Source organism: Carcharodon carcharias, chromosome 2, assembly GCF_017639515.1.
Source record: "Carcharodon carcharias isolate sCarCar2 chromosome 2, sCarCar2.pri, whole genome shotgun sequence".
Lineage (NCBI taxonomy): Eukaryota > Metazoa > Chordata > Chondrichthyes > Lamniformes > Lamnidae > Carcharodon > Carcharodon carcharias.
Window position 1 is genome coordinate 133,325,486 of NC_054468.1, and position 24,651 is coordinate 133,350,136.

Below are 24,651 nucleotides of genomic sequence, written 5' to 3' on the forward strand. Positions count from 1 at the left end.
GGTTGCCCAACGTAGACAAGGTAGCCACGGCTACCATCGGTCTTGAGCTTGATGTGGCGTTTGCATGTCCAAATCCCAAATACATTTCTAACCTCAGTGCAGCTCCCAACCTTGTCGATGTACCTGGCGAGGAAGGTGAACACATAGGCGACAGGGACATGGGGGTTGTAGAGATGCACCGTCATCACACAGTCTCGTTGCAACGGCAGAGCAAAGAGCGGCTCCACCGTCAGGATCTTCATCTCCACTGGTCTCTCTTGTCCTCGAACGCCTTCAGGAACTTGATGCAAGCTGGCTCACTTCTGAAAGTCACGTCAAAAAATCCAGCACTGGGGAAGTCCTGCAGGCAGTAGATCTCCTCCGCTTCAAATCCACACGCCTTCAACAGGATCCGCTTGCTAAAGAAGGCCCAATCCATGGGTGCCCCTCCTTCACTGTCCTTCACCGTCACCCGAACGGTGTTATGTACCCCATGGTATGGGGCTCGACTGGTTATAGCTTTCGCTTCACGACTACACTTGATCTTAGCCAAAAGGCTGACAGCAATCCAAGACTGAAATCTGATTGGTGAAGAAAACCACTGTCTAAATTTCTCCTAAATATGTGCCTCCTGTGCACAGGTGTTGTACATGTATAAAGTCACCTTTTGCATTGTATGTATTGAAATCTCTGGAAGGTTCACCAGTTTTCCTGAGAAAGTATGGGCATATGGGGTCTAGCCAAAACTAAAAGTAGAGAGTAATGAGGTGTGATAGAGGATCAGCAAATAAAGACACCTCATGCACTCACATCATGAGACCTGACTTTGAATTCAATTTATACTGACGTGATGTAAGATTCCACTCTCAGTTGATTGTAAGTGGTCCTATCTATAGTGAGATTGGGCAACCTCATCCAAGGTAGGCTGAAAAGATCAAATAAAGCTGCTTTTATATTGACCTTGCTTTCTTTTCAATTCCAGATTTGATTCCTGACATTTTCACTGCTAAAGCTAGTTTGCAGCAGAGTTGTACATGCCATTTTGTCACCAGTCTACACACCTGAGTTGGGTGAATGCATTTGGATTGAGTATTGTAAATGCCAGGAGTCAAGTCACAGAAGATTAAGAAGTGACCCAATTGAGATGTGTAAGGTGACTAAAAGAGTTGACAGCATAGATAGAGAGAAACTATTTTCTCTGGTGGGAGATTCCAAAATAGGGGCATAAACTTAAAAATAGAGCTAAAGCATGCAGGAGTAATATCAGGAAACACTTCTTCGAACAAAGTATAATAGAAATCAAGGAACCTTCTTGCCCAAAAAGCTATTGAGACTAGGTCAATTGAAAATTTCAATGCTGAGATTGATAGATCTTTGTGAGGCAATGGTATTAAGGTTTAGGTTATAAGCAGAACTGAGATACAGCTCAGCCATACTCTATTTGAATGGTGGCATAGGCTCAAGGTGCTGATTGATCTACTGCTCCTATGCTGGTCTCATGGAATTTGAATTAAAACAAGGCTGAATAAAAATCAATTAAACATTTTGCGCCATGCAGTTATGAGCCACATCTAAAGTGGGACAAGCTGTGTTACTCTTGCAGAGAGCCAGCACAGACATGATGGGCTGAATAGCCTCCTTCTCTGCTGTAACATCTTATGATTCTATTCTATCTCAGGAAGGTTTCAGGTGTGAGCACTGATCTGTGCTGAAGTACCTGATGTCTACAGGAGTACATTGGGAGCATTATAATTGGTCTCAGCATACCTAAGCTAAGGAAGGCTTTTAAAAAAATCAGCCAGCACTTCCTGATAATTATCCAGGGATTCCTGCTGAAAATTGAATAAATGCAGGTTTAGTTTCAGTTGGGTCTCCCTTTTGGATGAACGTCTTACTCACTCATCAAGAATCTGAATGGTCATTTATTCAAGTTACTAGAGGATTGCCAGCGTACAAGTCATTAGTGGAAAGGAAAATGTAGAGAATTGGTGGAATTTTAATAATTCTTGCTGTGACAAATCCACAGACCGCAGCAGTTCACTTGGGACATATGTGTGACAGGAGAGTTAATACTGGGAATTTTTTTTTAAAACACACAGACTTTTCTATTTCTGGTGTTTATCCAGTAATATCTGATGGAAAGTGCATGGTGATTAGGTGAGGATTGGATTGGATTGAGCTAAATTGCCTTCTAGAATAATCTGGCATCACTGATTGTTCAACCATGGAGTGTCTCACAGCTGCTATCCGAGTTCTACAGATGTTTCACACTTACGTTCATAGGGAACAATTGATGGAAAATGCACAGTTTGAGAGTAGCAAGTTGATGTAATGATTATGTTGAATACCTATTCTAGCAAGCAAGTTCAAGTCATTATCCCATTCTATTAATGTGGTTTGGAGGGTTTGACTTTGACTAGTTTATACTTATCTGAGAGGTATTAGTAGCATGCTGTAACAAAAAGGTGTTTTTGTTTCTGCCCAGGTTCCAATCCCTCACTTCTTGAAACAAAGGAGCTGATTTTATAGCTGTAAGTGCTGGCATGGAATGATTGAAGTTGGGGTAGGTAAATTTAGATGGTGAAAAGGTCACAGTAGGTGGTAAAAAGAAAGAAAATCAACAAAATAGAGCTACCAGCCTGCAGAAAACATGCACCCACACACTCACATTCACATCCATTCACTGAGGCGCACTTACACTGAGAACCAAAGGAGGACCAAAACAAGGTAAAATAGATTAATTCCATGTAAGGTCATTGACAATGCATAAATGTTTGATTCAGAGAAGAGATTATTGAATTAGGACAGGTCTTCCTGGATTTCTCTCTGCACAGATTGTGGTACAAACTATTAAATTGTAATATTCCACAGCCTTTAGAGAAAAGCAACATTAACTATAACGTGAAGAAATCTGTGGTTTGTGGGTCCAGTGAGAAGCCTGTGTGAGCTGTTGTCTGCACAGATAGCTTGTCGATGTTCTGGTGGATGCATTGATTTTGATTTCAATGCCTGTATTTTTTTGAGACCATCACTAACTGAAAGAGCAACTAAAACTTCAGATTTCTGGGAAAGAGGGTTGTGACTTTAGGTTTCTGGCTGTGACATCAAATTTCTGGGAAATCAGACTGTGACCTCAGGTTGTTAAGGAAATGGGAGCTGATTGAAACCAAAAGAAAAACATATATCCCCCAGAGATCAGATTTCAGTAGCAGACCATTACAAGCAGGCTGAGGAGAGGGTCTGGATTTAGCAGCAGGGATAATGAAATAAGGTAACTGCTGCTGCTTCAGTTATTTTAAAGGGACTGGTAAACCAGAGGTGGCCATATAGTGCACCAGGGCGTTCCTGAGTATTTGGACAAAGGTGACTATGGGGAATCCACACCATCAAGACTGTCATAAGCTAAGGAGGTTCTGCAGAAGTCACCCTTTCGGTCATGCCCGTATCCGCAGAACTCCAATAGAGCAAGGCTGCTGTTGGAAGCAACTCACTGACCAAATCCTGTATGAAGAAAAGGAGTTTAACTCTACCTGCTGAGGAAGACAAAGATTTGAAGGGCTTTGTGGCTGAGAATGGTGCTATATATGCTGAGGTGATTACCTGATAAATCGCTGAGATCTATCATTGTTGTATCAGCTATCTAAAGGGTAATTTATAGTCATTTCTGAATATAATTGCTGAATTCATGCTTATCTATGTTGCTTTTGGTTTGATTGTCACAGTAAAAGTTATAACAGTGAAACTTTGTCCATCAGTTTCTTCCGTTGGGGTCTTTCGGTAAGTTTGGTTTTTTTAGTTTATTGGTCTCCTCGGGGATCATAACACAAGGATAGTTCCTTAAAGTGAAGGATATTGAGCACAATTTTATTTACTCCGATGCAGAGTCAGTGCCTCCTGAAGTTAGGTTGTGCTTGCATTTTCTGTTTTTATCCATATTTTAGATTTGAATGTCACAAGCTGAATATTTAAATTAGATGGAGGCTGGACAAGTTACATTATTGTTGTGATTGTTGCTTTAAGGCCAACCTTACTGAGTAAGGGTCACAAAGAACAGCCAATCAACACCTGGCATGGGGAGTTTTATAAAGGACGGAGTTTTCCTAGTCTGGAGAGCGCATTGTAACTCTTTCGAGTACAAACACGTTTCCATCTGTTCCTATTCAGATGAAGTTACATTGTTTCATAGTTTGCCATTGTGAGATTCGAACTCTTGATCTTGGTGTTACAAGCCCAGTACCATAAACACTTGGCTAGCCTTACTAGAAGCAGGCAGCTAATCCAACAGCTCTAGATAAAAGCAAAATATTGTGGATGCTGGAAATCTGAAACAAAAACAGAAAATGCTAGAAAATCTCAGCAGGTCCAACAGCATCTGTGGAGAGGAAAACAGGGTTAACATTTCGACTCCGTATGATTCTTCTTCAGAAAGGTTAATTCCGTTTTTCCCTCCACAGATGCTGTTAGGCCAGCTCTGTAGATAAAGTTCGTTGTTCAACTAAAGAAACCTCTCGGTAGTACATCTTTATATTTGGTGATGAGGATACGTGATCCTGGAGCAACTCTTATCCTACAACTGTGGGCATCTCGTTTTAAAGAAAGGAAAAAAGAAATATATACTCACCAGGATGCCTCTCTTTAGGAGGATCAACCAATTTGACTCCTCCACGGAGGACTGGGGTCAAAACATTGAGCAACTTGAATTTTATTTCCAGGCCAACGAAATAAGGTAGGACAAAAAGCGCAAAGCAATTCTCTTGAGGTCTGTTACCAGTCAGGGCATGAACCTGCAGCCAGGCAAGGTGCCCAAACCGCAGAAGCAGCCACGAAGTGGGAATCATTCCCAAACACCCGGAAATCAAAAAATATACCAGAGGAAATTGGACAGCGATCCTGAAGTTGAAGTGTTGCTGACGTGGGGATAACCACACTCCTCAAACATGTAGATTTAAGGGAGCCGAGTGCTATTACTGTCGCAAAAGAGGACATTTGATAAAGCAGTGCAGAGCTAAGTCCAGACTTAGATAACGTAAAAGAGCCTGAAATAACTGATTCTGACATTCACTCTCTTTTTAATCTTAAAGGAGTCAAGGCAGATCCTATTATTGTCACACTCCATGTAGATGGGAAGCCTCTAGTTATGGAGGTGGATACAGGGGCATCAGCTACAGTGATGGATGAGTGCAAAATTCAGTACCTGAGAAAAGCTACCCAACCCTTGAGCCTGGAGAGAACTTCTTCCCAGTTGAAGACTTACATAGAAGAAGCCATAAAAGTGAAAGGCACCGCTATGGTACCTGTGAGATATGGGCACCGTCAACCCAGCTCCCAGTAATAATAGTGACTGAGGAAGGACCAAGCCTTCTGGGTTGTGATTGGCTAAAAGAAATCAAGTTAACTTGGTCCGAGATTTTTCAAGTACGGGCAGGAGGACTGCTAGAATTGTTTAAATAAAAATGCGACAGCATCTTTCGTAATGAATTAGGAAAAATCAAAGACTTCAAGCCAAGACATATGTTGATCCAGAGGCAACTCCCCGATTTTTTTAAGGCAAGACCAGTACCATATGCCTTAGGTGAAATAATGGACGCTGAGTTAAATAGGTTGGAGGAACGAGGCATCATACAGCTGGTTCAATTTTCCGAATGGGCAGCACCTATTGTCCCCGCACTGAAACCGGATAAGACCGTCTGCATTTGCAGCGATTATAAGCTAATAGTTAATCGGGCTGCCAAGTTGGATAAATATCCAATTCCAAGAATTGAAGATTTGTACACAAAGCTGGCAGAAGGTCAATCCTACACTAAGTTGGATATGAGCCATGCTTGCCAGCATCTCCAGTTAGATAACACATCCCCAAGGTATGTCACAATAAACACACACAAAGACCTATTCCAGTATACGCGCCTCCCTTTTGGCGTGTCTTTGGCATGTGCAATATTTCAAAGGACGATGGAGAGTTTGCTATGGGATTACCACGGCTTGTAGTATACCTTGACCACATCCTCATAACTGGATCAACAGAGGTCGAGCATTTAGCAAATTTAGAGGTATTAAAAAGATTTCTGGAAGCTGGAGTCTGGAGAAATGCACTTTCCAAGCCACCAAGGTTATCTATCAGGGGCACCGTGTAGACACACAAGATTACACCCGTGGAAGAAAAGGTTAACGCAATAAAGGAGGCGCCTTCCCCCACAAATATCATCGAACTCAAATCATTTTTAGGGATGGTAAACTACTACCGGCGATTTTTACCCAACCTATTGACTGTATTGGCCCCCTTGCACGTACTACTGAAGAAACACCATAGTTGGTCCTGGAAGTCTCCACAGGAAGCAGCCTTCAACAGAGTAAAACAACTGCTGCACTCGTCAACTTTGTTAGTGCACTTCAACCCATCTAAAAAATTGACATTGACTTGTGACGCCTCTCCATGTGGTTTTAGTGCAGTGTTGTCCCATGAAATTGACAACGGCCCTGAGAAGCCAATAGGTTACGTATCAAGAACCCTCTCAGTGGCTGAAAAAGATTACTTGTAGATTGAGAAGGAAGGACTGTCAATAGTCTTTGGAGTTAAAATATTCCACCAGTACTTACATGGCAGGCACTTTACTATCGTCTCTGATCATAAACCGCTTTTGGGCCTTTTCAAAGAAGACAAGGCTATCCCACCAATAACCTCAATAAGAATTCAGCGATGGGCATTAATTCTGTCCACCTACAAATGCACTTTCAAGCACTGACTTGGGATACACATAGCGAACGTGGATGCTTTAAGCCTTGCAAGAAAGCATCTTGTGTACTCCTGTACCTCGAGAAGTCATCCTTGCATTTAACTTTTTAGACACATCACCCACCTACGCGAAGCAGATCAGGAACTGGACCAATCAAGATCCGCTTCTGTCCAAAGTGAGAGACTAGGTAATTACAAGATGGTTAAATGAGCCAGTCTCCGAGAAAATGAAACCATTTTTTACCCAAAAATATGAATTGAGTTGTCAGGATGGCATCATATCCTGGGGAGCAAGAGTAGTCATTCCTGTGCCAGCTAGAGAACTGCTCCTAACTGAATTACACAGCACTCACCCTGACATTTCTAAGATGAAAATGCTCACCAGGAGTTACATGTGGTGGCCTGATACAGATGCAGATATCGAGAAGCTAGTCAAGCACTGTCAACTGCAACAAAAGCTGCCAGCTGCATCCCCACTACACCCTTGGGAATGGCCTGGCCGACCATGGATGCGGATCCATATAGACCACATGGGTCAATTCCTGGACAGAATGTTTTTGCTCATTATCAACGCCCACTCAAAATGGATGGAGATTTTTGAGGTGAAATCACCAACAGTGCATGCTACCATCAAAAGGTTACGCCAATGCTTTTTGACCCACAGATTGCCCAAAGTCATTGGCTAGAATTTTCCTGTTGGTCCTTTGGGGGTGGGGCTCACTCGTCGACGGGAAAATGTTGTGGGATGACGTCGGGAACTCCCAACCTCATCCCGGTCCATTTAAATTTTGAGGAAGGCGGGGCCGCAGCGAAATCAGCTGTCCACCCGCCTACCTGTCAATGGCCAATTGAGGCTATTGACAGGATAATTAAGGTAGTTAAATGCCCTACCCTTCCAACCTTAAGGCTGGCGGGCAGGCCAGGAGACCCAGCGGGCTTCTGATAATACATGAAATCTCATCTACTGGCAGGATGAGGTTTCATGTCCGTTTTTAAAAACTTTAATAAAGTTTATGTGATATTTATTAACATGTCCCATCTCATGTAACATTGTCACATGAGGGGGACATGTTAATAACTTTCTAATTTTTCTATTTTTAAAGTTTTTTAGACTTTTAGTAATCTCCCTGAGACAGCACTTAGTCTCAGGGAGCAGTGTGGTCTTTCACGCACATGCGCGAAAAAGTACGCTATGACAGATGGGGAATCCCTCCACCCCAACTCCCCCCCAACCCCTGCACAGGAAGCACATAGCATTTCCTGTCAGGCAGGCCGTTGGGTGGGCCTTAATTGGCCCGATCACTTAAAATGGCAGCAGACCCCGTTTCGGCAGCGGAGTTTGGCTGCCCACCCGCCACTGAGCCAGTGGGGCCCACACGCCAACCAAGGGCAAAATTCTGCCCACTGTATCAGACAATGGAGTTGTGTTTACAAGTGCTGAATTTCAGAACCTCAATCTAAATGGCACTAAACACATCCAAACTGCGCCTTACCATCCAGCATCAAACGGACTAGTCAAGAGAGCTGTCCAAACTTTCAAGGCAGAATTAAAAATATTGTCAGGAGGAACCTTGGAAACCAAAATCTCATGCTTCCTTCTTAGCTACCACACGACTCTGCATGCAACAACAGGAGTTCCACCAGCAAAACTACTTATAAGGTGTTGTCTCGGAACGATACTGAGCCTCGTATTTCCAAATTTGCCGTGGAGGGTAGATTAGAACCTAGGTAATCAGAAAACAAGCCACAATTTGCAGAGCAGAGCCCAGACATTTTATGGTAGATGAAGCCGTATATGTAAGAAACTTCGGTAGCAGTCCAAGTTGGATCCTAGGAATTATTGTCTACGAGACCAGACCCCTTTCATACCAAGTAGACATGGAAGACTGGATAGGTCGTAAACATGTGGCTCACCTGAGGAGCAGGGAGACACTTCCACAGCCAGTGTTGTCAGCATAGAATGTTATTGAAATGGTAAGCACCAAAGTACCTGATCGACCCACAATAAACATAACTGATCACTCCATTGAATCAAATAGTAATGAACTGCCTGTGCCAAAAGAGGAAGCCATTATCGCAGTTCCCGTTAGTGTCAATTCTGTAGGAGAGCCTCAGGCTATAGAATTACGCCACTCTACCTGGAACAGAAAACCCCTCAATGACTTGATTTGCAATTACTGGACCTATATATAAGTGTATAACCTGAATTCATGACAAAGTGCAAGTGTGATTATTTCTAAGATTTTTGACATTATTTTCTATTCACCTGTATAAAGTAATTTGTGTAAAAAAGGAATGTAAAACAAGGAATTAAAGGGGGAGGGATGTGGTGATTGTTGCTTTAAGGCCAGCCTTATTGAGTAAGGGTCACGTGTTCAGAACAGCCAATCAACACCGAGTGTGGGGAATCTTATACAGGGCGGAGTTTTCCTAGTCTAGAGAGTCTATTGTAGCCTTGCTAGAAGCAAGCATCGAATGCAACAGCTCTGTAAATAAAGCTCATTGTTCAACTAAAGAAGCCTCTTGGTAGTACACCTCTACAATTAAGTGACCAACTTCCCTCTGGTATTCCAAAACAAAAACAGAATTACCTGGAAAAACTCAGCAAGTCTGGCAGCATCGGCAGAGAAGAAAAGAGTTGACGTTTCGAGTCCTCATGACCCTTCGACAGAACTTGAGTTCGAGTCCAAGAAAGAGTTGAAATATAAGCTGGTTTAAGGTGTGGGGGGGGGGGGGGGGCGGAGAGAGAGAGAGAGAGAAGTGGAGGGGGTTGGTGTGGTTGTAGGGACAAGCAAGCAGTGATAGAAGCAGATCATCAAAAGATGTCACAGACAACAGAACAAAAGAACACATAGGTGTTAAAGTTGGTGATATTATCTAAACGAATGTGCTAATTAAGAATGGATGGTAGGGCACTCAAGGTATAGCTCTAGTGGGTGTGCGGGGAGCATAAAAGATTTGAAGATTTAAAAATAATGGAAATAGGTGGGAAAAGAAAAATCTATATAATTTATTGGAAAAAACAAAAAGAAGGGGCCCCAGCTATGCCTGTCTCTTTATGGGGTATGTGGAACATTCCTTGTTCCAGTCCTACTCCGGCCCCCTTCCACAACTCTTTCTCCGGTACATCGATGATTACTTCGGTGCTGCTTCATGCTCTCGTCGGGACTTGGAAAAATTTATTAATTTTGCTTCCAATCTCCACCCCTCCATCATTTTCACGTGGTCCATCTCTGACACTTCCCTTCCCTTCCTTGACCTCTCTGTCTCAATCTCTGGTGATAGACTGTCCACCAATATCCATTACAAACCTACCGACTCCCACAGCTACCTCGACTACAACTCCTCACACCCCGCTTCCTGTAAGGACTCCATCCCATTCTCTCAGTTCCTTCGCCTCCATCGCATCTGTTCCGATGATGCTACCTTCAAAAATAGTTCCTCTGACATGTCCTCCTTCTTCCTTAACCGAGGTTTTCCACCCACGGTCGTTGACAGGGCCCTCAACCGTGTCCGGCCCATCTCCCGCGCATCCGCCCTCACGCCTTCTCCTCCCTCCCAGAAACATGATAGGGTCCCCCTTGTCCTCACTTATCACCCCACCAGCCTCTGCTTTCAAAGGATCATCCTCTGCCATTTCTGCCAACTCCAGCATGATGCCACCACCAAACACATCTTCCCTTCACCTATCGGCATTCTGTAGGGATCGTTCCCTCCGGGACACCCTGGTCCACTCCTCCATCACCCCCTACTCCTCAACCCCCTCCTATGGAACCACCCCATGCCCACGCAAAAGATGTAACACCTGCCCCTTCTCTCCTCACCGTCCAAGGGCCCAAACACTCCTTTCAAGTGAAGCAGCATTTCACTTGCATTTCCCCCAACTTAGTCTACTGCATTCATTGCTCCCAATGTGGTCTCCTCTACATTGGAGAGACCAAACGTAGACTGGACGACCGCTTTGCAGGACACCTGTGGTCTGTCCGCAAGAATGACCCAAACCTCCCTGTCGCTTGCCATTTTAACACTCCACCCTGCTCTGTTGCCCACATGTCTGTCCTTGGCTTGCTGCATTGTTCCAGTGAAGCCCAACGCAAACTGGAGTAACAACACCTCATCTTCCAACTAGGCACTTTACAGCCTTCCAGACTGAATATTGAATTCAACAACTTTAGGTCTTGAACTCCCTCCTCCATCCCCACCCCCTTTCTGTTTCTTCCCCCTTCCTTTTGTTTTTTCCAATAAATTATATAGATTTTTCTTTTCCCACCTATTTCCATTATTTTTAAATCTTTTATGCTCCCCCCACCCCCACTAGAGCTATACCTTGAGTGCCCTACCATCCATTCTTAATTAGCACATTTGTTTAGATATTATCACCAACTTTAACACCTATGTGTTCTTTTGTTCTGTTGTCTGTGACATCTTTTGATGATCTGCTTCTATCACTGCTTGTTTGTCCCTACAACCACACCCTCCCCCTCCATTTCTTTCCCCCCACCCAAACCCCACCCCCCCAACACCTTAAACCAGCTTATATTTCACCCCTTTCTTGGATTCACTCAAGTTCTGTCGAAGGGTCATGAGGACTCGAAACGTCAACTCTTTTCTTCTCCGCCGATGCTGCCAGACCTGCTGAGTTTTTCCACGTAATTCTGTTTTTGTTTTGGATTTCCAACATCCGCAGTTTTTTTGTTTTTATTTTTTTTTCCCTCTGGTATTATCAGCTAAGTGGTCATTGTTTGTGCTGTAGCCTAGGCAGAAAGTCACGGGTCTTAATTACAGGAGATATCAGAATTGAGTCTGATCTGCCTAGACCTACATCAACACACAACTTTTCCAGCATGGAGTCACCGGATGGTGATGAGGATCAGACACGCTATCAGATTGTTTTTCATCTTCCTAGCCCAGAGCACACTGAGGCTAATTGTGGTGGCCCCAGCCTTCTGGGCAATTAACTCAACAGAGACCAGGACTGAGCTCGTACCACTCTCGTCTGTTTGGTCTGGCACCACAATAATACAGATAGAATCATAGAATCATACAGCATACAAGGAATCCACTTGATCCATCATGTGTGTGTCGGCTCTTGGGAAGAATTATCCATTTAATCCCACTTCCCTGTGATTACCTGTATTTAGTTTTATTAGATAGCGAAGAACTATTTTTTTTTGTGAGTGGTCAATAACTAACAGTCATGGATTCAAAATCATTGGCAAAATATCTAGAGAGGACTTTTTCACTCAGAGTTGTCAGTATTTGTGAAGCTTTACTTGAAAAAGTGGCAGAAGCTGATTCACAAATAATCTGAAAAGAGGCTTATGCAAATGCTTAAGGATGAGAAATCCACAATGCAGACAAAAAGCGGGGATATCAGACTAAGCATGTTTGCCCTTTAAAAGAGCCAGCACAGGCATGACAGGCTGAATGGCCTTCTTCTGTACCATAAGTTTTTTTGAGCCCACGATACCATGAAATCTTCTTTCGATAGCTATTGTTGAATCTGCTTCGAAAATCCTTTCAGGAAGTGCATTTCAGATCATGACAACTCACCTGTGTAAAAGAAATTATCCTCATCCCTGGATATGAGGATATTGGGTGGGCACATGGTTGGGCTCATCTTTAAGTAGCTCTGTGATTTAAAAGCCTACAGACACTCATTATTCAGACTGGGACTTGAGGTTGACTACTAATCCAGACTGAGACATGAAGATTAGCCACTTGGGCAATTTAGAGCAGGGCTGTGGACGCCTTTTGATCTGTAACCGAAAGACAATGCTGCTTCAAGAGTTGGAAAAGGAGAAAATTTAAAAGAAGGTTGGACGAAGCACATCAATTTATTTTTTGCTGACAGCAGTTTATAATAGTAGGGTAAAAATCCCGGTTTGCAGGAAGAGGAGGAGCAGTGCCGCAACAGGTTCCTGCCCTTTATATCTTGCCCATTAACTTGGTTTGGGGCAGGCTGCTCCTTAGATCTTCCCCCATTCCACTGATGGATATATGGAACTATTTCTGAGCTCCACTCCCAGTCCAGGGCTTGAGCATAAAAATCAAGGTTGAGAATCCAGTGTGGTACTGAAGAAATTCTCCATCATCGGAGATGCTGTCTTTCGGATGAGACATTAAACTCATGTCCCATCTGCTCATTCAGGAGGATGTAAAAGATCCCACGGCACTACTTTGAAGAGCAGGGGAGAGTTAACCCCTGTATCTTGTCCAATATTTATCTCTCAATTGACATCACAAAAACAGATCATCTAGTCATCATCCCCATGCTATTTGTGGAAGCTTGCTGTGCACAAATTGGCCATCATGTTTTCTTTATTACAATAGTGACTAAGTACTTCATTGGCTAGAAAGTGTTTTGGGATGTCCTCTGATCGTAAAAGACAAGCCTTTCTTTCTACTCTGGAAATACTGTCCAGCTATCCCATCATAGTCTCAGGAGAACTTGTCACGCTGAGAGCAGCTTCAGCCCATATTTTGAGCCTTAACAAATATGTACTCTTCAGGTGCCCTTCTCTTCCCTGAGGGTAGTAGCAAAAAAAATTATTGACCCCTTTTGGCCCAATTCAGAGCAATAAAGGTATCTCCTATCAGAGTGGCACAGAGCTGCTTCATATTCCAATCACTTCAACAAAGCCGAGTGCCCTCCCTGAATATTGAAATACCTTCTAACCCCAGGAAAAGCCTTAGGATCAAATGCTGTGCAAAGCCACGTGTAGAAGTTCTGCCTCTCACATTTCTGCCTTTCCCCCACCCCTGTCAATCCCTCCCAACAGACTTTATGGAATTTCTACAGTGACGTGTCAGCGAAGAAATTAAAACCAGTTTCACTGTGTGTGTGTGTGTGTGTGTGTGTTACAGTTTTTTACAGTCTGTTATGTTTTTATTCATTCATGGGAGGTGGGCATCGCTGGTGGGGCCAGCATTTATTGCCCATCCCTAATTGCCCTTGAGAAGATGGTGGAGAGTCACCTTCTTGGGGAGAATTTTCTTCCCGTCGGGGGGTGATTGGAAGGGAGCAGGCGCGGGCAGGCACATAGCCAATTGCCGCCAGCGATCGACTGCATGCTGCCATTTTACGTAGGCGGGCCAATTAAGGCCCACCCAGCGTGATGTGCTCCCAGAAGCGCTGTGCACTCCCTGTGCAGGCGGTGGGTGTAGGCAGAATTGGGGCCTGTGCTCTTTCACGCATGTGTGCGAAAGCGCACTGAAATCTCCCTGAGGCAAAGAGCTGCCTCAGGGAGATTAGTTTGATATTTGAAAATTTTAATAAAGAAAAATAAAATTTAAGACATGTCCCCTCATGTGACAGTGTCACAGAAGCTGGGACATGTCAATGAATTTAATTAAAATTTTTTATTAAACTTTAAAAACGTGCATTAAACCTCATCCCGTCCGTGGATGAGGTTTCATGATAAATGCGAAGGCCGCCTGGGCTCTTCGCCTGTTCGCCAACCTTAACGTTGGACAGGCAGCTTAGTTAATTAGCTTAACTGGTGTTTAAATGGCCTTAATAGGCCTTTGACAGTTCAGTGGGCACGCAGCTGACTCCGGTGCGCACCCACTGAACTCAAGACCTGAATGATGTGCGTGTCACCATGTGTCATTTTAGGTGTTGGCGAGCAGGCCCCGCCCCCACTAGCCAAAACAAAAATTCTGGCCCTTGAACTGCTGCAGTCCATTTGGTGTTGATGTGTCTACAGTGCTGTTAAGGAGGAAATTCCAGGATTTTGACCCAGCGACAGTGAAGGAAAGGCAATATAGTTTGAAGTCAGGTTGTTGTGTGGCTTGGAAGGTAATTTCTCGGCAGTGGTGCTCCCATGCGTCTACTGCCCTTGTCCTTCTAGATGGTAGCAGCCGAGGGTTTGGAAGGTGCTGTCTAAGGAGGCTTGGTGAGCTCCTGCAATGCATCTTGTAAATGGTACACACTGCTGCTACTGTGTGTGCCCTTAGCTGTTTACTGACCTTGAGATCCATTCCTGTCAACTGCAGTAGAACGTGATATTGCTCCATGACTAACATTTGATTTTCATTACATTTACATGAGATCAGAAATGCAAATAAATACAATCAATGGCAAATGTCTGGAAAATAACACATTTGGAGGCATAAATAGTCCACCAGGGAATTTGAAACAAATGTGGTAACCAGTATGCAGGAAGAAGCTCACAGATAAAATTTCAAAATGTCAAGACTTTGGAGAGGATTCAAGAAAATATTTACAAGAATGGGACCAGGGATGTGGGACTTCAGTTATGTGAAGAGACTGTGGAAGCTGTGTTGTTCTCTTTATGACAGAGAAGGTTAAGGGGATATATAATAGAAATGCTCAAAATTCTGAAGGGTTTTTATAGAGTGTAAATGTAACGATATGGCAAATGATGTTTGTCAGGCTGACCAAATCCCAAAGGGAAACTTTATCACGCTATCACAATGATTTTGCAATTTGTATTTATTACGAGAAGGCTCGTGCACTGAAGTCAGAAGTAATGAGTCCACTACACCTTTTGAGATTTTAAAGATTAAATTAAAATATTTATTAACAAAAGAAAAGAAAACTTAAACACACAGGACTACAGTTACATTTAATTTTATAACAGTTCTCATAGGCTTTCTACCTAACTAGACTCTGAACAACACACCTCTTTTGGGCGACAGTCCAAATAGATTCTTAATCCATAAGACATCCAGCAGTATTACCATAAGCACCCACCTTTGCTATAAGGGAGGTCATTCACAACCCCTCTCTCCATCTCACTCAACAATGGAACTCCAAATGCTTTTAATACAACCTTGGTACCGGAACAGCAAACTTCTCCAGGGTGACCAGAGGCTTTTCCACAGGTCTGTTCCACACACTGCACCTTCCAAGGTCTCACACGGCCACACTTCAAACAGCTTTCCATCGTTCTTTAAATATATTTTCTCCCTTTTGATCTGCACATCCCATTGTTTCACCCTTGCTTCAGAAGTTACTTTTCCCAGAATATAAAAATCTTTCATGTTGTTATTATGGCCAGTACTTCCAGGAAAAATAAACAAAATAACTTTGCCTTATTTATCTTGCCAGTTGTAAACATCTTATCATGTCCCTCTGAAAATAAAACAAGCTCTCAACTTATCTGAAAATGCAAATTCCATTCACACTATATCTGCTGAGACTTCATCCTAACTTACCCATCTCCATTTCAAATGCCTGTTTTACACATAATCCCTTTTGATGATTCAAACATTGCAGCCTGACTGTCTGCAGTTTCCTTAAACTACACACACACACACACACACACAGACACACAGACACACCCCATAAGGCTGTTTTCAGTATCCCACAGTAATATTAGGGGAAAAAATATATTTCCTTTAGAAGAGGGAGAAACTCCTTCCACTGGTAAAGGGTTATATTAACTAAAGGACACAGATTTAAGATAATTGGCAAATGACCAAGGGGAGATTATTCTAATTCAGATAGCCAGGCAGTGAAGGATATAACTGGAGCCTAGTCTTTATACACTTGCTAATGCTCATCTCCTGAATACAATTAAACACCCAATTAATATACAATTAGCAGAGAACTGTGAATTGTTATAATCTGGAATGTGTTGCCAGAAATGCTGGTGGAAGAAAATTCAGTAATAAATATCAAAAGGGAATCGGAAAAATATTGGAAAAGAAAAAAATACCAAGCTATGGGGAAATAACAGCCCAGGGGGACTAATTGGATAGCTCTTTCCAAGCTGTGATAGTCATAACTGGCCCCATTCTGCATTATGTGATTTAGGACAAAGCAGCCCACTTTATTGGCACCCCATCCACCAACTTAAACATTCAATCCCTCCAACACCTAGTCATATCTAGCACAAAGGAAGATGGTTGTTGTTGTTGGAGGTCAGTCATTGCAGTTTGAGGACACCGCTGCCAGAGTTCCTCAGGGTAGTGTCCTAGACTCAACCATCTTCAGCTGCTTCTTCAAAGACCTTCTCTCCATCATAAGATCAGAAGTGGGGATGTTTGCTGATGATTGCACAATGTTCAGCACCTTTCGCAACTCCTCAAATTCTGAAGTAGTCTAAGTCCAAATGCAACAAGACCTGGGCAACATCCAGGCATGGGCTGACAAGGGGCAAGTAACATTTGCACCACACAAGTGTCAGGCCATTTCCAACAAGAACCATCGCCCCTTGATATTCAATGGAATTATCATTGCTGAATCCCCGCTATCAACATCCTGGAGGTTGGCATTGACCATAAACTGAACTGCAGTTACCAGAGCAGGTCAGAGGCCGGGAATCCTGCTGGAGTAACTCACCTCCTGACTCCCCAAAGCCTGTTCACCATCTACAAGCCACAAGTCAGGAGTGTGATGGAATACTCTCCAATTGTCTGGATGAACGCAGCTCCACCAACACTCAAGAAGCTTGACACCATCCAGGACAAAGCAGCTCATTTGGTTGGCAACCTTCCCACAAACATTCACTCCCTACACCACCAATAAACAGTGGCAGCAGTGTGTACTATCTACAAGATGCACTCAGGAAACTCACCAAGGCTCCTTAAGCAGTACCATCCAAAGCCATGACCGCAATCATCTAGAAGGACAAGGGCAGCAGACAGATGAGTACACCATGACCTGGAAGTTCCCTCCAAGCCATTCACCATCCTGACTTGGAAATATATCGCTATTGCTTCACTGTCACTGGGTCAAAGTCCTGGAACTCCCTCCCTAATAGCACTGTGGGTGTACCTACACCACAGGGATGGCAGTGGTTCAAGAAGTCAGCTCAGCACCTCCTTCTCAAGGGTAATTAGGGGTGGGCAATAAATGGTGGCCTAGCCAGCGACGCCCATGTCCTATGAAAGAATTTTTTAAAATGTGAAAGTTGTGTCTCTAGTGACTATAAAAGAGCTATCTAAATTAATTGCACTTTCCAGCTCTTCGTCCATAGCCCTATAGGCTACTGCACTTCAAGTACATATCTTAAATGCCATTAGGTTTCTACCTCTATAAGCCTTTCAGGCAGTGAGTTCCAGGCCCCATTCTATGATTCCATAATTAAGCATTTCCAAATAAAATATTAGATCAAAAAGAATTTGACTTATTTATGAGATAATTGTTTCAGGAAACAGGAAATTTGTAGTCATGGACGCCATTTTTACATAAATACCGAATTTCCCATTCTGAACCCGACTCCGTCATACCCTATTTACACCTGTAATTTAACTGATTTGAAACTGTAGTCACGTTCTGGGTTTCAGCTTCAGTATACTGGGCTTGACCTCGAGACATATGAATACTTCGTACTGAAGGAAGTCCACTATGCGTTGTTTTCACCTCCTACCCAGCCTCCTTCTCTCTCCTAGTGGCACTGACTTGGATCTAGTTCTTTTGTTCCAGCAGCAGCTCGTGTGGTACTCAGTCACATAGAACCAGAAGGTTTCAGAGTCAATCCCGGTCTGTGCCAAGTTAGCTGATTTCCAGTCAGGACAATAGTTGAGGGATGCCACAGTTGACCTCAGTACCCTGAGACGGACTGGAGCTGATTAGCCTGCGGGGACCCTGGGGTTCAGTTATGAGGCCACCCCAAGCTATTGAATAACCTAACCAATTTATCTACTCATACCTAAATAATGGTCACATGGGGCATTTGAAAAAGAAAGAGACTATTATTTATAAAGTGCCTTTCATGACCTCAGGATGTACTGAAGCGTTTTAATGCCCATGAAGTACTTTTGAAGTAATCAGTGTGGTAATGCAGAAAATGCAACAGCTAATTTATACTTAGCAAGGTCACACAAACAACAATGTGATAATCAAGTAGTTTGTTTTTAGGTGTTGGTTGAGGGGCCTGGACACAGGGAAAAACTTTCCCGCTCTTCTTTGAAATAGTACCATGGGATATTTTACATCTGGAATTCACAACCTTCTGACTCAGATACAAAGAGTGTTACCATTGAGCCAAGGCTAACAATGGGATCAGATTCCAGCAAGCAGTTTAAGAGGAAGGGGGAGAAAATTGAGAAGATGGCCTACTGGCAGTGTCTTGACACACTAATGCACTGTGCCTTGGAGTGATGCAATACCGGTTTCTGCAAGCTTCCCTCAACCTGTGAGCTTCCAATCTTAGCTGATTTATTGTTGTACCAAAAGATATTAAGCTAGCTTATTAACTTTCATCAAAGAGAGGGGGTGGAAAACTAGATGTTGCTTTGTGAGGAAAAATGAAGTAGGAATGAAGGAAGACTATTTACCCCACAGGGCTTGCTCTGTTGTTTATACCATGACTCATTGTTCACAGAGCTTCATATCCATATCTCTCCCTACTTCTGCGTCAACTAGTACTGCTCCCGTACAAATAGGCCTCCAAGCGGACGGCTTCAGGTCATGACAAAACAATGTTTGTTGGAGAGCGTTGCATGGAATTCCCATTTTGTTTAACGATGGAATGTTAATGGAGAACATCAGTGAAAGGAGATTGTCCTGGATTTGATCATCAGCCTGCTGGAAATTAGCTGATTGCAGCTGGGCTGAGAGGAAGGTTAAGGAAGTTGGCTTCAGGTCCCCTGGCCTGGAAAACAAATCAACCTGGGTATCCATTCTATATCATTATCCCATGACCAACTGCCAGACTGGCAGAGAATAGGACAAGATTTGGGTCTGATGCCCCGGTGATTAAATAGTTTGTCAAGGCTCACACATAAAGAACCAAAGATGGGCTAGTGCGTATGGATCATAGTTTGCCATGAGTCAGCATCTTGAGGAGAAAATAATAATAAAAACAGATCCCTTGAAAGGGTGAATTACCAAAGACATTTTCACTGTGAAAGTACTTACAGGATAAGTTGATCATCATCACACCCCAGGTTATGCTCCATAGCCAGCCTACCAAGAGGAAGGGGACAGTGAAAAGCTGTGAGATTCCTACCCAAACATTGAGGCAGACAAGGGTCAATATCTCATCGTTGGTCTTGTGGCCAGTGGGTGTTGCTGGTTCAGAACAGCACAGAAGTGTAAACCCAGATAGAATGGTACCTGAAAGATTAGACATCATTCAGAAGGTCAACATTTGTCAATATTTTAAATGTGCAGAGAGAGAGAGATAGACTAATGAAGCACTCTGTTGTTTTATTTGTCATACCTGACAGTCATCAACCAACAAATCAAATTTATATCCGTAAAATGTAGTCTATTCCACCAGTTTTTTTAAAGTTTCAGGTGAATTACATGTTCTTATTTCAGAATGTTACAATTTACATAAATGGCAAAACCTTAAACTATCTAAATGAAAGACTTGTATTTATATGACATTTTTCCTGGAGAGAAGTGAACCTCTTGAATGCTTTGGATGCGGTTGGTGCTAACTCTCTGCATGCCTTCAAGAGGGAACTAGATTCGGCAAAGATTGCCTCATGTAGGAGGTAAGTGGATTAACAATTATTCCAGACGTTGCCAGTTTAATCTCCTGGACCAGTTTTGATTGTCTGAAGGGATAGGAGAAGAATTTCATGGAGGATTCTTTTCCCTTATTGATCTCTTTTTGCGTCTCTTGAGAAATTAAATGGCCGTGGAAGGTGTGAGAAGTGCCTAGTTAAAATGCTCCAGGCATCATTAGTGTGGGCTAGATGTGATGGACCAGTTGGTCTTTCTGCACACAAAGTAGGGCATTTGGCCCATCATGCCTTAGCTGGCTCTTTGGATCAGCTGTCGCACTTAGTCCTACACACATATTTTCTGTGTACAATCATTGTCATGATCCTGGACCAGACCCCCAAGTTTTTGGTACGATCTAGTTAGGGATCAACAACATTTTGTTTAAAGTAGACAAAACTTGAAATCCAAGACACTCACTAAGAGAATAAAACCACAGAATTCCACAGTTTTGAACAAACAAAATAAACTTTACTGTACAAGGTCAGATAGATAAAACAATTTACAATACCTAACTTTAACATTCAGGGTTAATATGAGATACATGTGAATTAACAGGCAAACTGTGGTCAAACACACTATACTGAGCAATTAATGTGGTGGCCTGGTGATAAGATCACTGGCCTACTAATCTAGATACTCTGGGGACATAGGTTCAAATCCCACCAGAGGAAGAATGTAGTTGTTGGGATTTAAATCCAATTAGTATAAGGAGTAATATATTAGCATGGATTGAGAATTGGTTAGCAGAGAGTAGGATCTTTTTCATAGTGGCAGGCAGTAACTAGTGGGATACCGCAGAGATCAGTGCTTAGGCCTCAGCTATTCACAATATATTTCAATGATTTGGATGAGGGAACCAAATGTAATATTTCCAAGTTTGCTGACAGCACAAAACTTGGTGGGAATGTGAGTGGTGAAGAGGATGTTAAGAGGCTTCAAGTTGATTTAGACAAGTTGAGTGAATGGGCAAATACGTGGCAGATGCAGTGTGACATTATGACATGAATAAGTATGAAGTTATCCACTTTGGTAGGAAAAACAGAATGGTAGAGTATTAATTAAATCGTGATAGATTGAAAATGTTGATGTACAAAGGGACCTGGGTGTCCTTGTACACCAATAGCTGAAAGTAAGCACGCAGGTGCAGCAAGCAGTTAAGAAGGCAAATGGTGTGTTGGCCTTCAATGTGAGAGGACTTGAGTGCAGGAGCAAGGATGTCTTACTGCAACTGTACAGGGCCTTGGTGGGACCACCAGTGCAGTTTTGGTCTCCTTACCTAAGAAAGGATATACTTGCCATAGAGGGAGTGCAGCAAAGGTTCACCAGACTGATTCCTAGGATGGCAGGATTGACTTATGAGGAGAGATTGGGTCAACTAGGTCTGTATCTACTGGAGTTTAGAAAAATGAGAGGATATCTCATTGAAACGTATAAAATTCTGACAGGGATGGACAGGCTGGATGCAGGGATAATGTTTCCTCTGGCTGGGGGGGTCTAGAACAAGGGATCACAGTCACAGGATATGGGGTAGGCCATTTAGGACTGAGATGAGGAGAAACTTCTTCACTCAGAAGGTGGTAAACCTGTGGAATTCTCTACCACAGAGGGTTTGGAGACCAAGTGACTGAATATATATAAGGAGGAAATAGATAGATTTCTCGAAACTAAAGGTGTCAAGGGGCATGGCGGGAAGACCGGGGGTATGGCATTGAGATAGAGGATCAGCCATGATCATATTGAATGGTGGAGCAGGCTCAAAGGGCTGAATGGCCTACTCCTGCTCCTATTTTCTATGTTTCTAATGTGACCAAGACAGATCCCATGAATTTCTCAGCCACCTGCTCAGATATCAGCAAACACTGTAAGTCAACCAATCTCGTTGAAAGTCTGTCTCTCTCACGAGGGATTCCAGTCTTCGCTTTCAAAGATCTAGCCTTGGAATTTCTCTAAATGTCACTCTGACTCGGACTGCCTCAATGACTGCACCCCTCACAGGGTTTCAAACTTGTCTCCCGAGACTCCGTTACCCTGGGTTTCCGAGTCTGCACTCTAGCACCAACTCACAAGCAGAGCTTCCGTTTTCGGCCACGCCAAGCAGAATACCACTTTGCCCCAACAGCCTGTGGCACGGAATCACCAACTTTCCGCTGCCTTCTCAGATGGGCTTCTCCTAAGCCCTCACTAATTGAAGCCTGCCAACCACATCACTCCTACTACTTGGAGCCTCTCTCCTTGCTCCTTTTCCAGGTGGTTCCTACCTGTGGCCTCCTCCTCCTAGTGGCTCCATGCTCGGTTCTCCCTCGCTCTCTGGGACCTCTGCCTGTCCCCTCTCCCTGGTTTCCCTCTTTGGGTTCCTTCTTTGGATCCTCTCACTGTCTCCTCTCCCTGTCCCCTGTCTGGGACTCTTATCCAACATGGTGAGTCACATGATCAGGGTTTTTGTGCTGTTTTCTTTTTATGCAGGTACACTGGGCCTGTGTCCTTAGTACCAGGCATTACAAATGTGGGCTGCACCTATGCGGAAACTCCCGGGGCCTGTTGGGACTCATAGTTCCCAGCCCCCATTCAATGATAAGATAAATCAGGTCTCGTAACACCATGTACATTTTTTCATTCTCTATCCAACTTGCTTTTAAAATAATTTATGGAATCAGCTTCTGCCACTTTTTCAGGCCGAGCATTCCAGATGTTGAATACTCTCTGAGGGAAAAAATGTCTCCCCATTCCCAAACCTCCAGATTGTTTGGTAATGGTTTTGAATCTGTGACGTGTGGTTATTGTTCTACTGTCCAGGAGGAATTTTATTTTTCCCAATTCACTCTATCAAAACCTCTTGCCATTTTGAAAATACTTACTTGGTCACATCTTAACCTTTCTGTTCCAAGGAGAATGTTTCTAACTTTTCCAGCTGTAAGAATTTTAATCTTTGAAAGATACTCTGAGTTAAACTTAGAGAGTTACTTGAGAGTTATCACTATCCAATCAGTTAACCAATTAATTAAGACTCAAGTGCAACCAATTTGCTGGGATGTTGAGCTTTAATAAGAGTTTAAGATGAGGTTTAACATTACTAGTTATACAACAAAAACACACAACTGTGACTTACTTGACTGTGACAAGTAGTGAGTACTGGTCTAGATTGGACAGCTGACATGCACAAACAGCTATTTGTCTCTTCTCAGTGCTCAAGTCTTTTCCACTTCTGAAACCACTCAGGAGTGTTTGACTGGAGTCTTCCTTCAGAGGCCTTTTCCACCATCTTCTGCAATGACCCTTCCCAAAGTCTCTTACTTTATCCCATTTTTCAGGGGTGATGGCTGGATGGATTATTGACAAGACCTTTTGGACCTATGAAGATTTACTTTATTGCAAAATACCCTGTGCGGCGTCAGGTTCTTTGTCTAAACTTTGGGTTACACGTCCCACCTTTTGATGTCAGTCACCCCTGCCATTATTCTTTTGGACCTCCACATGTATTCTGGTCATATTCTTACCTCATCTTTTCCTTATCACCTCTCACTTGTCTATCCCAGACTAGTTCTACTCTACCATTCATTCTACCTCTGGTACAATATTATCTTCCAAAAGGATTTATCCATTTCACTTTCAGTTATTTATACCCAGGCTTGTTCATGAGACCTGTTAACAAGCATTCACAATGACAATTCAAGTGCAGCTGTTTTTTACCCCTTATCAGGCCGATGAACCAGGCTATTGTACACTGCAGACAAGTCTAATGCTCCCACATACCACTGAATAGATGTGTTTCAGCAAGCATCATAGTTAATCAAAGTTAAACGAAAAATCTAGCACAGTTGCATACCACTTGTTTTCTCTTCCAACTATGGCTTTTTGTTGCAACTAGCCAAAATACTGATTTCACTAGCCTGGTTTCCATGACAGTGAAATCTTAAGTAATTTCCAGTACTTTATATATATACATATATGTCACATATGTAATATATAGTATATATATATATTGTAACCATGTTATTAATTCCTCACAAACTTTTCCCTATAACTGAAGTCCTTCATCCCTGGTAACACCCTGGTAAACCTCTCTCGTACCCTTTCTAAAGCCATTACACGATTGTCTCTCCAAACATGAGAAATAAGTATACAACCTTTCTTGTTAATTGTTGGGGTCTGGAGATTCTTCTGCTGGCAGCTCAAGTATTTTAGCATCCTGTGTGTTCCAATGATTGCACTGAGCTGCTGGTTAAAGGAATGCATAACAGCAGGAACAGATGCAGAGCTCAGAGAATGTTGCTAATCTCTTAGGCTCACCCAGTCCCATCCCCCATACAATCTTTCCTCAAACATGAAGCAAATATAGGAAATGAAACTATCACAATTGATAAAGGCACCACATACATGCTCCAATCTAAGTATCATCTCAATTACTGGGCTGCTCTGGGAATGTGGTAAAAAAAACACAGCAAACACTGGAAATCTGAAATAAACACAACATTTGCTGGAAATTCACAGCAGCCCTGACGGTATAACAATT

The 24,651-nt window shown here is 42.9% G+C and overlaps 1 protein-coding gene across 1 annotated transcript in view; it reads right to left on the bottom strand.

Annotated features, from left to right (window-relative positions):
• The window catches only part of LOC121289986 (protein SPEC3-like), a 37,035-nt gene extending 12,649 nt beyond the window's left edge, over nucleotides 1-24,386 (bottom strand). Inside the window, exons 1-2 of the mRNA XM_041210077.1 lie at nucleotides 24,266-24,386; nucleotides 19,545-19,742 (exon numbers count right to left, since the gene is read on the bottom strand). Coding sequence (XP_041066011.1) covers nucleotides 19,545-19,742; nucleotides 24,266-24,374 — 307 coding nt within the window. The 5' untranslated portion in view covers nucleotides 24,375-24,386. The remainder of the gene's footprint in view (nucleotides 1-19,544; nucleotides 19,743-24,265) is intronic.
• Nucleotides 24,387-24,651: the final 265 nt, after the last annotated feature.